The 16,780-nt window shown below is 36.4% G+C and overlaps 1 protein-coding gene across 8 annotated transcripts in view; it reads left to right on the forward strand.

The window, feature by feature from the left end:
* Window positions 1-16,780, forward strand: part of NFIB (nuclear factor I B) — a 226,237-nt gene that overhangs the window by 143,103 nt on the left and 66,354 nt on the right. For all 8 annotated transcript variants that reach the window (XM_032307181.1, XM_032307180.1, XM_032307182.1 and 5 more), the window contains exon 4: window positions 15,058-15,126. In XM_032307181.1, coding sequence (XP_032163072.1) covers window positions 15,058-15,126 — 69 coding nt within the window. The remainder of the gene's footprint in view (window positions 1-15,057; window positions 15,127-16,780) is intronic.

A 16,780-nucleotide genomic window follows, 5' to 3' on the forward strand; every position in this document is an offset into this window, starting at 1 on the left:
TTGCAAGCAGAATAAAATATGAAGCGGAGAGAAAGATATATAGCTACCCAAGTTGTAATCTGTTTCTACCTTACGGAAGAAGAATGTGGGTTCAAGTTAGCAGGCAAAAATCCTATTGAAGTTTCAGTTCTTTCTTTTTCTGGAACTATAAAAGACTGACAAGGTATCAAGCAATTTCAGCAAGTACTTTTGCGTGGCAGTTTGAGTCTTGCTGGCTTTTGCAGAATGCCTTGGAAGATAGAAGAAGTTAAGAAAAATATTAGGTTTTGGTCTTCCATGCTGTTAAAAATTTTGGGGGGTCTTTTGACTTGTTCGCTGGTCTTTGGGGACCATGCCCTCTTTTATTTTATTTTACGTAATAGAACTAAGAACGTACTCCTCTTTCCGCTGCAGTATTTCTGATTCTTGAACCCAACAGAGATGTTCCCTTTGCAACCAACCCATCCCCATTCCATCCCACAAGCATGTTCATGTCTCCAGGGCATTCAGGAGGAAGAATACAGAAAAACCACTTGGCTTGCAGATTTGACCTTGTCATCATTAAAATATCACATACATTTGTTAATGAAACAAACAGGGACATGATGGAGTTTCTTTTTTCATAAATTATATGGCTTTATTTATTTGAAATGTCTGGCATAGGCAGATCTATCAAGGCAAAGGACATTAGAGGTTGTGAGGATCTTGGAGTTGTGGGACATGGGCACGTGATTGCTAACAGGTATGGGTTTTTTTGGTGAGGTGATGAAAATGTTCTGGAATTAGGTGATGGTTGTACAACTCTCTGAATAGACCCAAAACCACTGAATTGTATACTTTAAAATTGTATGTGAATTATATCTCAATAAAGCTGTAGTTTTTGTTTGTTCAAAGTGTTTATGAGCCATTGGCAGAAAAGGGTTTGGAACTCAAGGCTGGGAGAGATATTTGGGGGTTCTTAACCCAGGAATCAGTGAGCTCAAAGGATCAAGGAAGGGGCTCCCAGGCACAAGCAAGTCGCATGGCAAATGGTTTAGGTGTTGTACATGTGCATTTCTCTGGGCTGCATTAGATCTCGTTGAGGTCCCTTTTTCTGGTAAAGTATGGATGACAAGTGACAGGTTGTATTATAAGATACTGATTCCGGCTTTTGTTATTGTTGTTGTTGTTCTGTGGCACTTTTTTTTTCTTAATGTAGTGGATTTTTAGTTCAAAATTGGGTCTTTTGGATTGCAGTCATTTTCGGAATTGGACTACTTTCTGTGCAGAACGATGCTGCACAGATGCTAAGTAAGTAAGCAAGGAGTAGAAGAATGTCTTCTTCATTAAGACAAATAAAACATGCTGCTACTTTATACTTACTATGTCCTCGCAATACCTGGAAAGAGCGCATATAAATCACGTTACTTTGCATAGCATCGGCAGGTGGAGAAGGGATTATCTACAAGTTTTTGAGACAACGTGTAGAAAGAGGAGCAGAGGGATGAGGAAAGGCCCCTGGTGGGGTTACTCTTACAGCAGACGAGGAAGGCAAAATATTTTAAAAAGAAGATAGTTGGTGCTAAATCTTAATATATTGTGATTCTCTTAAATATATTTACACTGTATCCTTTTAACTAGAGCACCTAGATTATTGTAGTAATTTTCCCAATCTCTGTAGCTCATATTTTTGCCTCAGGTCCTAACCCTGTGAAAATCATTGTAGGCTCCTGGTGATTTCCATAATGTGCAAATCTGATTATTATACTCCCCTTCATATATGTTTTGAAAATTTCCACTCTAGGCTAAGCCTGATCTATAGCATGGCATCTAACCAGCCCTTCATGACATGGTCCTGAATGTTCCTTTCACTGCACACATGGACCTGCTTTTAGCCTTAGCCTTAGCCATGTTGTTTGTGTCTCCGTCCATACGGTTTGTCTGCCTAGAACGCCTGTACTTTCTTGACACCTCATCCATGAGACATCTCCAGGCCCTCCTTTTAGCACAGTTTATAATAATAGCATTTATTGCATTTTTTTTTTTTACCACTATTTTCTTCTCTGTTTCCCTTCGTGGATTCTGGACGCCTTCAGGTGAGAACAGTAAGCTTCCATTTGTACATTTAACATCTAAGGCAAATACCTGGCCAGAGAAAATGTTCAGCAGTGTTTAGAATCTATGAGATGGAGGCTTAGACCAGTAGTACACTAAATAGATTGTAACCTGTTTGTTCAGTAATGAGACCATGTCCATCCCTACAGCTTGACCTGAGCCAGGAAAAGTCTGGTGTTTCATAGCCAGAGACAGTGGGTCTCTTCTGCCTTGTGAACACACCACCCCTCAGACTTGACTGGGGACATTACAGACTCCTAACTTTGTGTGGCATGGTCTGAAGAATTTTGTAGGGATGTATCAGACTGAGAATTATAGTACCCCAACATAATTACTGATTCAGAATACCAGTCTCAGATGAATCAAATGTTTCTTCTCACCATCTGATGAATTGTGAAGAAGGCCTTCTTGCTATTTTTATGCTCCTGCTTAGGAGTGTACTTTAGTGGTATTAGAGTTCACGTGATCATGAATGAAGGAACAGGTAAGATCTTTCTGGAAGTTGCAAAAAATATGTGACTGATTAAATGAAATGTTTTGGACTCATTTGTGATTTGTTTGTGTGTGATGTGGAAATAATGTTATTTTGAGAGTTTGCACACCACTATATATAGATCACTTGCTCAAGGTCATTTTTTTCTTTATTGAGGTATAATTGATATACAACATATTATATAACTATCTATAGTGTATATAGATCTACATACAAACACACACACACACACATAAAGGGAAGAAAAGGAAAAGAATATATATATATCACCATAATCAAGATGATGAGCATTTCCATCAATCTCAGAAGTTTCCTCTGACCACTTTATACTTTATAATCTATTCCTTTCTCTACCCCCCGTCCTCAGATGACCTCTGATATGCTTTATATCACTCTAGATGACTTTACATTTCTAGAATTATTTATAAATGTATCCTTTGTATAAACCTACTCTTTTTTGTCTGGCTTCTTTAGTCTAGACTAAAGACTTTGATTTATCCATGTGATTACATTTGTCAATGATTTATTTGTTTTTATTGCTGAGTAGTATTCCATTATATAGATACACCACATATGGTGTGACATAAGGGTTGATATCCTTTTTAAAGGTTGTTATCCTTTTTAAAAAAATGTAGATATCCAATTAATCCAGTACCTTTGTTTAAGAGACATTTTTTTTTCCTCCATTGAATTGCATAGCTACTTACCCAGTAGCAACAATGATACATTTATTTGTCTGTTTCTGGTCCATCCCACTGATATATATGTCTTATCTTTTGCCAAGATCAAAGTACTTTTTTGATTCCTGTAACTTTTTTTTTTAATTTCTGTAACTTTTTGATAAGTATTTATAATAAGTTCTAAAAAGATTTTTTAGGTCCTTTGTATTTTCATCTAAATAGGATCAGCTTGACAAATTCTACAAAAACAAACAAACAAACCAACCCTGTTAGAATTTTGATTGAGAGTAGTGAGATTTACAACTTGGTCTTTTTAGGCATTCAGCAAAATAATTACCAGTAGCTATCTAATATAAAGTCCACATTACTTGCTTAACTTCTGGCCCAGTTTCTCCCAGTTCTACACTAAAATTTCTACAAGAATATGTAAAACTGTACCTTTGGCGAAGTACACTAAAACCGAGACTGAAGAATCACCCTTAGCTAGAAACGCAGAGGCTTATCTTATAATTAAATGAACTGTGCATTGAGACTAAATTTAAAAATGATCATTTTCCTACCTAATATCTTACAAAAGATAGCCATGTTAGTTCCTCGAGAAACTGTGGACAATCCCACTATCATCCCCCTAGGTTCAGAGATTTTTCTGTATTGATTTAAAAGGCTGTAAACTGAAAGAACAGGGTTAGGAAATGTGGGATGAAGAGGAAGAAAAGAGAAAGAGTGTGGGAAGACATCTAGCAATCTGCTTCTACTTCCTAATGTATGTGTGTAAGTCCTTAAACAATTTTTCCATTCTGTGCCAGTCCAACTCTTTCACACCATCGAAGAGACCCTTTGAAATCTCGTCCCATCTGTCCTTCCAGAGCCACACTTCACAGAGAGTGAGGGTTTTCATGCATGTACCTGGTAGGACCTTACATAGCTAGGTGGTGGGGTGAGAAGAGGCTTATGAGACAAAGGAGCAGTAGTCAGTGGGAACTGGTTAGGAGCTGCAGTTATCAACTTTGACTAATCCTGTTATTGAAACCTTTACTTATTGTAAGCCAAGGGAAAAGCCATACACGTTTCTAAGGACAGACCCTAAATCTCTATAGAATACCCTCTAAGGAAAAGAAAAACGATCCCAAGAATATGCCCTTGGTAAGAAAATAGTGAAGAACGTAGGGAAAGGTACATCATCAAGAAGAACATATTTTTGAAAATGAAGTGCAGAGGAAAATTTCAGAGAAAACAATCTGTTGAGTTAGAAAAAAGTACTTACATGGAAAAATGAAGAGATAAAAGAATAACTTCGAGGAAAGTGCCTTATAAGATAAGAAATAACAAGAAGTTGCTTTCATGTAATTAAAGTCTGCATTTGAAGGAATAAGAAACAAAACTGATATTGTGGAAATAATGCTTGATATAGAGGACAAACTTGAGATATTTGCTTTAAAAGCGGAAGAAAAGAACAGAGAGGTTAACATGATGAGAACGTTTATAGTGGAAGAATAGAAAATTGAGTATGAATTTAGGCGTTCTTGGTGAGAAAGCAGAGCATTTAGGAGAGCAATAGAATCAAAGACAAATTAAGAACACTTTAATGAACTAAAAATGATCTAAATATTTAGATCAAAAGGACTAACTATATCTAGCCAATAGTAATTATATTTAAACATATCCTATGGAAGTTTTTGTATTTTGTGGATGAAAAAGAGAATCTTATAATCATCCTGGAGGAAAAACAAGTTACCTATACTTTTTTTTTTTTTTCCTTTTGGTCAGCCTTAAGTAACAGAAGAGTGGGGGATTAGAATTATGATGAATTACTTGGAATTATGATGAAACTTCTTTTATGTTTAGAGAGTTTTCTCAAAAACTCTCTATTCTCAAAAAATAGAGTCTTTTATTTTCTTTGTAAAAACTTTACCTGAAAACCTATACCAATTAACAAAGTGATACACTCAAAAAAAAAAAAAAATTAGGAACAGGAAGTTCTCAAATCTATACCTATAGATATAAATATAGCTACAGATTTAGACTAATAATGAGAATAGTAAGCAGAATTATACCTAAGTAATTATTATGAATAAGACTGCAGACATAAACGTCAGTCTAAAAATGTAATTCTTGAATATATATAAACAATTTAGTACCAATGTAAAAAAAAGTAATTCTTGACTATATATAATCAAGAAGTTAGTAACAATTATCTGAGTCCCAACTTCCAGATCATGATTTTTTAATTGTGAAATATACATAAAATAACATTTTTCATTTTAATCATTCATAAATGTACAGTTCAGTAGTGTTAAGTTTATCTACATTGTTGCACAATTTCCAGAGCTTTCTCCTCTTGCAAAATTGAAACTCTGTACCCAGCAAATAACAACTCCCCATTCTCCCTTCTCCCATCTCTTGGCATCCACCATTCTACTTTGTTTCTACGAGTTCGACTGGTCTAGATATGTAGTCTAAGTGAAGTCATACAGCCTTTGTCTTTGCAACTGGTGTATTTACAGTTTACATTTTTAAGGATTAAAAAGAGGAGGAGGCTTGAGGGTGTTGGGTACCTAGAAATGGCAGACTAGTTTTCTTCTTTTAGGATAACTTGTTGGGTTTTGCTAAACAGTTTGTTACTTGTTTTTAATCATGTTTTGCTTAGATTTGTTATTAGGAACGCCTCCTTTCCTTGTTGGCATCAAGTGCATTTCCAGCATCACTTGATAAGGTCGTGTGTCTTTCCTTTTTATCTCTCTATCATACTGATGGATTTTCTAACAGTGAACTGCACCCAGTCAAGTAATAAAAACCTAATGATAATGGTGTATTGTTCTTTCGATAACATTGCTATATTCAATTCAAATATGTGCATCGAATATATTCAGTTTTATTTAGGATCTTTGAAGTTGCATTTATGTATATGCTTGGTCTTTGTTTTGTTTACTTGCTTTAGTTTAATGAGGGAGGTTGCAAATTTAGTTACTTAAGTTTTGCTGGTCTAATAAAGGCTACTAAGAGAGCGTTCTTTGTAAAGAAATTTGTCATCATTTGCTAAAGCCTGGGAGAGTGTAAAAATCACTGGACTTTAAAGGCTAGGTAAAAGATAAAATCCAGCTGTGTGCCCATCTCTACCTGGTGCCATTCTGAAGGTGGTTTTTAAATCACCTTTTAATTCTCTTCTAGGGTTTTCACTTCTAAACTGCATATGAGTCACTGGTGGTCTTTTTAAGCCGCAGATTCTGATTCTGAGGGTCTGGGCTTGACACTGAACTTCTCTGTGCTTAACAAGTTCCCCAGTTATGCCAGTACTGTTGGTCCTGGGACCATATTTTGAACACCAAGATGTTAACCCAGTGGTTCCCAGACGTTGCTGCACGTTTGAATCACCAGGGGAACTTTTGGAACATCTTCACGTCTAGGACACATCCATACCAATTAAATCAGAATAGCCGAGGGTTGAAGCCAAGCATAAGCTGTTTTTCAAGAACCCAGGTGGTTCCAATGATCAGCAAATTTAGGGAACCACTGCACTAGGGGTAATTGGTCTATTCAGGTTTCCACTTTGCTCAATTTTGGTTACTTTTATTTTAGTAAGTAATTGCCCATTTACGTTTTCAAAGTTGTGGTCAGTAAGTTGCATGTGTTATTCTCTTATAATGTTTTTAACGTATTTGGTTTCTATGGTTATGTTTCCCTTCTGTTCCTGTATATTTTCGCTTTTTCTTTTCTTCCTTAATGAGGTTTGCAAATGATGTTTGTGTTTTGCTGATCTTCTCAGAAAATCATCTTCCCTTTTATTGTTTTGTTTTAAATACTTCTTTTCCTATTTTATTGATTTCAGCTTTTGTCTTTAATTCCCTTTTTAATTTTTCTTGGGATGTTTTGCTGTTCTTTCTATCATTATGGTAAAGTAATTTGGCCTTTTGTCTCTTTCTTGTCATTGTTTTCTAGGTAGTTCATAATTTTTCTTTTGATTCTGTTTAATCCATAGCTTATATTCTTAATTTTCAGGTAGTTCAGAAAACGTGGCCGCTTTTTATTTTTTACTTTTGGCCTTATTTTCTAAGGGTGAACAGTAATAACAGTTATCTCTTTGGTCAAGGACATGATCAATTTTTATAAAATTTTTGTGAATGTGCTAAGAAAGTACACTTTGTATTTGAATGATATAAAGTTAGTCATTGTCTAAAAGCCATATTCAATTCTAAAAGAGTATATTCAAAATTCTCACTACAATTGTGTTTTTGTAAATTTTCTTGGATTTTAATAATTTTTGTTTTATGCATTCTGCACAATATTGTTTGGTGTACATATAGTTTTATGATTTATCCTTTTTATCATATATGCTTTTTTTATTCAGTTGTAATGTTCTTTATCTCGTTTATTGTAATTCATCTTAAATTCTCCTTACCACCACTGACACTGCTTACTTTTTGTTTGAATTTGCCTGATGTCTTTGCACATCATTTTATTTTCAACTTTTTATTCTTGTTGTCATTTTGTCTTTAATGTGTTCCTTAAAAATAGCTGAATTTTATTTTCTTCAGTTGATCTGATGTTCTTTATGGGCTAATTCAATCCACTTACCTGTATTGTAATGGGATATGCTTAATTTGTTCTATTTACTTTGTATTATTTATTTTTACATCTTATGTTCTTAGTTTCTTTGTCTTGATCAAGTTGGTATTCACTGTGTTTTTGCTCTTCCTTTGTTAATTTGGAAGTTCTACCTTCCTTTTCCCTGCTTTTAAAATGAAATCTCTTTCTTTATTATTATTTGAAAATGATTACAGTTTTCATACTGACTCATAGGTACTGTGATTATCATCTATGTTATAGTGAAGTGTGAGGTGTGGAAATGTTGCTCAACTTACCTTAGGTTTGCATAGTAAGTGGCAGAGCTGATCTTTTAGTATACTTTAACATAACTTAATATAATTTTATTAATTATAATATATTTTAATATGTTAATTATATTAAATATAATTTAATTTTTATTTAATTTACTGTATTCTAAAAATAAACACTTGGTAAACCATAAAATATCTGTGCTAATAAATTTAAAAATAAGAAAGAAAATAATCATTTCCTTGGAAAAATATATATATATATTATATATAATATAATATATAATAAAATTGCCTCAAGACCAGAAAACAGGAGTAGAGAAAATTCTTGAAAGACTCAGAGTTTTCTAAGAATATTCTCTAAAACATATTATGAGAAGACAGTTTTACCAGTGAGTTTTTCCAGATTTTCTGAACTGTATATATTTTAAAAAATAAAAATGGCTGTCATCCAAATAATTTTATGAAGCATGTATGTAATCATAGTATGAAACCTTCATAAATGAAACAAAGATCCCCAGAAAAGTATACCAGCTACATAGAACTCAGAAGCAACTGTTAGCAAACCAGTTTAGCAGTAAATTAAAAGAGCTACCTTGTGTGGATAAGCAAAGATAATTTACCTTAAGAATTCAGTAATATATAATAACAGTAAACATTGTAAGGAAATTTAAAAAGGACTCCAAAAAAGCATGTAGTGTTATTCAGTAATTGTTCTGATCAGAACACTTTTAAAAATCTGAGAGAACTAAGAATAAGTTGAACATATAAAATGATAAGAAAAAATCAGTTATTAATTAATAGCCAACACTGTCATTAACTGTGAAACTCTAGCGGTAATGTCATTAATATTAGGAATAAAATATTCCTGATAACACAATCCCTATTTTACTTACGTTTGAATGTTTGTTTAAAGAAAAAATGCATAAATATCTGAAAAAAATCCAACTTTATTATAATTTAATGAAAATTATGACATTATTGTAATGATATCTTTTCTCTATCAACTTGCTACAATGAAAACAAGTCCCTGTTATGACTAACATGTAATTGTGGCAGAGGGTGGTGACATGGACACGTTCATTCTGCCCGAGGGAGAAGAAATTGGCAAAAATCTTTATGGAAAGCAGCTTGACAGTTTTTAACCGAGAGTTTTTAAAAAGAGTTTATGTCCTTTGACCCAGCAATTCCACTTCTGGGAACTCCAGCCTAAGGAAATCATGAGAATTGCTGACAAAGATTTGTGTACAGGGATGTTAATGGCAGTTCTGTTTATAATATTTTAAAAAATGGGAAATAACCTAAAATGCCAAAAAAAGGAGAATGGTCAAATAAAGTACAGATATGCAGTATAATATTATACAGACATTAAAATCATGCTTTTGAAAAACTATTGAATCTAAAGGGAAAGATACAATGTGAATTAGAAAAGAAGCAAATACAAATTCATTTAAATTTGATCCCAGTTTTTAAAAATTCATATTTTTATATCTTACATATATGCAGGAAAAAGTTTAATGGACTGGAAGGAAATACTAAAAAACAAATAACATTAATATAGTACTATCAGAGCATGTTAAAATCAGAAAATTGCTGTCCTTCTGCTGAATCACTTAAATCACCAACAGGGACATTTCACAGTGAAGGATAAACTTAAATCTAAATTAATACTGGAATGTGAACCTTGGCTATAGGCTGAGGGTCAGTCTCTGCGCAGAGAAGCATTATCTTTGTAATGATTAGTCTGTCTATTTCGTCATCCCACTTTCCATTCTTAACCGTGGACAGTGCAGATCAGTTGAGAAACTGCAGATAAAGCCAAGCCTTACAACACCACTACCAGAAAATTCCCAGGAGGTTAGTGGTGGTATCTGAAGTTATGTGAAGACTGGCAAAGGGCTAGTGTAAAATAATCTTATCTTCTCCCCCTTTGCATCCATAAACAAAAGGATTTAGGCGTCTTTTACACTCTGCGGAAGGAAGTGAACAATTGGAATCCTAAGGCTGGAAAATGCCTGCGAGATACCTAGGGGTCCTGTTCTTTCTCCAAATGAGCAAGCAATGCAAGAAACCGAACACAAAAAGGGCCCAGTGAAAAAGCGGAACCTGGGGGTGGCGCCTGGGTGGCTCAGTGGGGTAAGCTTATGCTTTCCGCTCAAGTCATGATCTCAGGGTCCAGGGATGGAGCCTGGCTTTGGGCTCCCTGCTTAGCAAGGAGTCCGCTGCTCCCTTTCCCTCTGTCCCTCCTTCCTGCTTGTGTGCATAATCGCTCTCTCTCTCTCTCAAATAAATAAATAAAACCTTAAAAAAAAAAAAAAAAAAGTGGAACCTGAGCACTGCAATGGGCTTCAGAAGTGATCTTAATTCAGTTTCCTACCCAAAGTGAGAATTCTTAAATCTAATGGGGTGGTCCTCACTGCCTCTAGGAAACTGCCTACCTCTGTAGACACAAGTTTCCTCATCTGTAAAATGGGAACGCTTGCATGACAATGGATAGGATAATTAGGATCATTATGTGAATGAATGCATTGAAGATCTTAGAACAGTAGCTTGGTCTTTGTTGGCTGTTACCATTCCCTTTCCCTTCTAGGACTTTTCTTATTGGATGACAAATCTGGTTATTGAGCCAAAAAACAGTTCCTGGAACTATGCAGAAGAAGTCTTATCCAACATCTACATTAACAGTCCTTCTAATACTTGAAGACAGCTTTCATGAATTTAATAACTGCTTTCTGTGGTTTTTTCTTTTTTAATTTCAAGAATAGAACACAGTAGACTATAAAAATGAGCGTTATCAGTTTTCCTTTGGATTTTCTATGTAAATGTTGTTTAACATTCAAATGGAGCTGATTATAATTTGAGATATTAACAGTTAGATATGCCATTGTGTCCCTTTGTTATTGTTTGTAAAGGAGGTTAAACACTATATTAACTTCTGAGTAGTGATTTATTGTTGCTTTTGTTAGAGAAAAATAAAAAAAGAAGTAAAATAATATAATTTGATATTGCCTTTGAGAATCTTCAGTTTGCAGAGGTCTTTATTTCCTACTCAATTTTATTTTTTAAAAAGCATTACATGTAGTGTAAATACAGCGTCACATAAATGCCGAGTTGTTCTTTGCTTCTTGGCTTAAACTGTTGTGTAATATTGCTCTGTAACCATTAAGCAGCTGCTCTGCCTCAGAGATGCTCCTATTTCCTTTGGTAGATGAAGGGAATTTACTATATGAATGTCTCCAAATTGCTTTAAAATCATTGGCCTTTGTATCAGCTATTTAGATTCACAGTGGTCTACGACCCCCATGAAAACCATGTTTCTGGAAGACCCCAGCAGCCTGGAGGTTACAGATGGGGTTATGTTGATAGTAATGACCTGCATTTTGCTGAGTCTCATCCTCTGTACATTCACAGGGCTCCTGGCACTCTGCGTTATTGTCCCCGGTTGTTTTATCAGCGTCCTTATGTGTTGTTTCCTACATACTTTCTTGTATGCTATTCGTTCTCCAAGTTCTCTGTCCTGATCTCTTTCTTTCCTTTGCCCTCTTCATCTTGGGGAATGCCTGCCCCATTGTAAGGCTGTGCTGTGTGCAAAGACGAATGGAGGAGGTGGCAGTCGGCTTCGGGTACTTCTCCCAGGTTACCCAGTTGCCTGATTCCCCTCACCCCCCACTCCCAGAAGGTCATGTTGGTGGGGCCGGGTTGGGGGGGCAGGGGAGGGGGCAGTGGTTGCGTTACCTCTCAGCCTGGGAAGCCCTGCTTTCAGTGAAGTCTCAGTATGTTCCATGCAGGACTGGAGCCCTGGGACTTGTCTAGTGGGTGCAAAGCAGTTCTGACATATTTCCAGCGCCTTTCATAGTTCCAGCAAAATAACTCTTTCGGGTTTCCTTGTAGATTCAGATTCCTTAGAACATGAGATGAGGGATGGAGAAACACCTGGCTCCATTCTGAATTGCTTTCCCTCTTTGGTGAGATAGTTATTGTATTTGCCTGTGTGTGACTGGCTGTCTTGCGCTGGTAGGATTAGCTTCAGGGGGATTCTCCCACCCGTGTGATTCGGCTCCTGATGTCCACACACCATTCCGTTTTCATGGGTATGGCCAAGACGCTGACGGAGCCCTGACTACTCACTAGAGTAATGAGGAAATGAACTTCAGATGATATCTACATATTGAAATGTTATTACATATGATGCATGATTTCATTTATATAAATATATTGAAATGTTCCCTCGTCGCTCATTTGTGTATTTATTTTACAAATATTTTTGAACTCTGACTCTTTAAACACTTCTAGCTTCTGGGTAGTTACTTTGTACCAAATGCTTCAAGTTGTACACCAGTACGTAAGGAAGTTAGATATATAATCTGAATCTGATCATCATTCTTTCCCACTCTACCCCAAAGCCTAAATGGACCCCTCAGCCGATGAGTCCCAGGGAATAACTAGGGTCAGTATAATTATCCTTCAACCTTAAGCCATCTGTACCTACATCGTTATGTAATTACCAAGATGCTTATTTATGACCCTGTTCCAAAAGGTTAAAATCTAAGATTTTGTTCTGTAAGCATTGATTTAATAGTTACTGTATATACAGGAACTGAGGTGGTTGTTAAGGGAGATTCAGAGATGAACAAAACCCAGGCATTCTCCCAAATAAAGGAGCTGATAATCCCATAAGAACCACAAGACTTGAAAACAGATATCCTGGACACTTGAATGTGCAAAGGGATGTAAGTAAGTACAAACTAGGTGCTCTGTGAATTCAGAAGAAAGAGATGATTTCTGACTGGCACAGGGATTGGGAGAGGAGGGTAGGGGAACAGGTCACGGGGTAGATGGTGGTCGAGCGGGACGTTGCAGGATGAGAACAAAGTAGGTAGAGAGAGAGCCGTCTGACTGGGGGAGCTAACTGTGCGAGAAAAGTAGGAGAACAGACATTTACAGAGCACAGCTGAGGGAGGGCAAATAAATCCTGTCTGGTTGGTTAAGTATGTGAGCTGCCATCAAGATAAATAAGGTCTTTATATTTAATGTATTTGCCAATATAAAATTTTACATTTACTGTATAAAGTATAATTTGTTATACTTTACAAAGATGTGTGTTGCGTTTGTTGTGGTTTTATATGATAATAACCTACCATGGTTCAGAAAATTGAAAATATCTTTCCCCCCAATCACACAAAGGGACTCAGTGTCCTTTTTTTGTCTTCATGACTTTAAGTACCTTGTACAGTGTTGGCTACCTAAAAGCTTCTCAATAATCAGCGAAATGAATTCAACCTTGTGAAAAATTAAGTTGCTAGAGAACTAGGAGTTTCCTAAAATACAGGTACATCAAATGGGGACATTTTGTCATTACCTTCTTAAAAATGTGTATTTTTTCAAAGTAATACTTAATATGATAATATAATATGATAAGTTTTATCACCAGCTGAGATCCAATAATTCTTTCACACTCTTTCTTTTGTTCTGCTTCTAAAGAAGGTGAATGGTAGGTAGAATAGTGTTCAGACATGCATGGCTCCTTGGTTCACAGAAGTGATGCATATAAGCTCATTGAATGGTTTTCTGTCTTTTCATGCTATGTACAGTTGAAAAGTAGTGTGGTAGCTTTTGTTCTGGTAAAATTTCTGAATAAAGATTTACACGTGATTTGAGACCGTCTGGAATCCTGTGCGCGTAATTCAACGTATAAGTGGTTGTTGACCCAACTGGCCGATCCTAACTCGTTGGGAACATTTAATGAGTGCCTCGTGTGGATTTTATGTTTTTATCTTACTTATCATTCACAATAATTTTATTAACTCTAGTTTTTAAATGGGGAGTCTGAGATACAAAGAGTCTAATAACATGATCAGGATTCCACGCTGATAAAGTGTGGTTGGGAGTCGAATGCCAGCCCCTGATTCACATTCCTGCCCTGAATCGAATCCCTTGGTCAGCCCTAAAACTGTATGTACCGTCTGATCCAGCTGCCAGTTCTTAGAATCCAGAGTTTGTTTTCCTGGAAACTTTTGCATTCGGAGGGTTTTCAGGCTTTTCTTATTCTCTTCCTGGGAAGCAGAGTGTAACCATACTCCTCCTTCTGGTATTCCGTTCCTCTTTTGCCCTCAGTACATGTCCTGCATATCAATGAGAAGCTGGGGACATGACTGGGCATTTGTGGAAGTCCTCATTTCTAATCCTGAACACAGCTTGACCAGATCCCAGACAGCACAGAACTTACTCAGGCCCCTGAACAGTGGGCTCTGTCACCAAAGGGTCCTGTGGCATTTCTGGAGGCCTGGATTGGTCACTGTTTGCTAGAAAAAGGATGCTGTTCTTGAAATGAAGGGAGTCCAAGGAAGTAGTTGCAAGAGGGAGAGAGCATTGAAGTCATGTGGGGTATATCAAAGGTGCGTGGAAATAGGTCTATGCAAAGTATTTGCTGTATGTACAAGTTCTGCTTTTGTGTGATTCATGACCTTGGAACAAGGGTGAGGGAGGGCTGCTAACAACAGTTCACTTTTCTTTAATCAGGGAAGGATTTGTGAAAGAACAGTGGTTTCAAGAGATCTTTGAAGTAATTCCAACAAGGTTCTAATTGTGGTTGTGGTTTTCCTTTTTCTTTCTTTCTTTTTTATAAACGGGTAGACTTTGGTCTACCAGGTGCTACCGAGCTGAATACATTTGGTAAGAACCCCTGACTTCATTCTCAATGCGTGGGCTGTGGCAAATAAAACCATTCAGTTGCCCTGTACGTTTAGCAGACTGTGGAAAAATTTCCCTAGGAAATTATTTGGCATTTCAACTTCTTACTTTTGTTTAAACAGACCCCGGATTGCATTCAAAGAGTTTTGCTTTCACTTGTGTTTGTTATAAGCACACTTAGTTTTTGTTCTAACCTTTGGTTTAAAAACACTTGAACAAATCCTAGCGTTTAATCATTTGTTTGCTTCCTGCTTGTGCTGATCTTTTTCCTCTCAATATTTATTTTCAGGTTACCTGGAGGATAGTTTTGTAAAATCTGGAGTCTTCAATGTGTCCGAACTTGTGAGGGTATCCAGAAGTAAGTAAACTCTTTTGTTATTATTTGATTATATTTTATGATTTTAAATATTTTCTATTCCGAACCTTCAACACGGTATTAAGAATAACCACTTATAGGGAAAATCTGAGATTTAAAATTTCCATCTTGTTGATGAAATCGTAAGTGGATATATTTTGTCGGATTTTCTAAAATATTTGCCTTTAGGTCATCAAACTTTTGTAGTTCAAAAATAATTGGGGGGTTGTTCTGATTGCTGTGTTACTAGTATTCATTTAATTCACTGTTCTCTCTGTGACCATAGATGGTCATTTATATCAAAGGAAGTGTGATTAATTACATGTACTCTATGTTGTTATGATAACCCACATAAGTTTCCTGTAGATAAGTGCTTTTTCATTTTACTAACGTTTTGGTGGGGGCTTGGAGATGTACAGGATATACACAGTAACGTGCAGAGTGTAGAGAGATGCAGAAATTAACTTTGCAGATTGTAGTTTGGATATAGATAGAAAGCTATTGTGATCCAAAACAATGTCCAATTGTTTTAACTGGCCACCTCACCTGAGACACCGTTCTTGATAGGCCAGATGAGATTTTTCTTGGGTTAAGTTCACCTGGCCAGCTACCTAAGCAAGGGAGAAGTTTATTGACTTAAGTCTTTTACGTATTTCTCGTGTGTACAAATATACCTAAGATGTAGCTGTTAAGGCATTCATCATGTTAAAGGAGGTGACTCATTTCTTCTCATTCTCTTTGATTTAGCTTATTTATGTAATTTTGAAGGCTCTATTTTTACCTGGCATTTTGTTAGAGAGCGTCACCGGTTTGGATGATGTTACTCAAATGATGTAGTGGCGTTCCGTCCTTATTTAAGTTGTGTTTTCCATCTGGGTCAAATTCAGAGGTCTTGAACAAGAATTGTGGTGATCCCAAAAGAACAAAGCAAGTTACTGAGGGTAAGTTTAGGGAGTGAGTTAGAGTTGTGACCATGCAGTAATCCCCCAGCTGGTAGGTGACTATCTTTCAAACCAGATTTAACTTAAAGGGTTCCTCTTTCTAGAGTGGCCAGTGAAAATAGCATATATCGCAGGCAGTTGCCTACACGAACGTTTAAGATCTTCAGTAAGTTATCCTTTCTGACATATGCCGCGGTAGATAAATATATGCCCCAAAGACTTCTGTCATGGATCTGTTTACTTACGGCAGTGCAGGAGACCAAAACCTAATATCCTGTATCCCAGCAACTCTAGGATTCAGTATTTGTGAGATAAGAGGATTCTGATGGTCTTTTCCATTGACCAAAGCCGCCATGAGCCCTGCGTGTTTTTCCCGATCAGTAACGTGGTATGGAAGGCCTCCGACATTTGAAAGTTTTTCTGTGTTTATTTTTAATTTGGAAAGGAACGTGCCTGACTTATTCACTACCACTTTCTGGCATTCATGTAAAGAAGGGGGAATTTGAAAGTGGGGCGGGTGGTGTGTGTGTTGGGGGGGGTGGGGGTAGGTATTTTTCCTACACTGTTCTGCTACATTACCAGACTTTATAGCATTATTTGTTATAAATTTGTCTTTTCCTAAGTTTCGTGGTATTTTTTTTTAAGATTTTATTTATTTATTTGACAGACAGAGATCACAAGTAGGCAGGCAGGCAGAGAGAAAGGAGGAAGCAGGC

This window comes from Mustela erminea, chromosome 12, assembly GCF_009829155.1.
Source record: "Mustela erminea isolate mMusErm1 chromosome 12, mMusErm1.Pri, whole genome shotgun sequence".
Classification (NCBI taxonomy): Eukaryota; Metazoa; Chordata; class Mammalia; order Carnivora; family Mustelidae; genus Mustela; species Mustela erminea.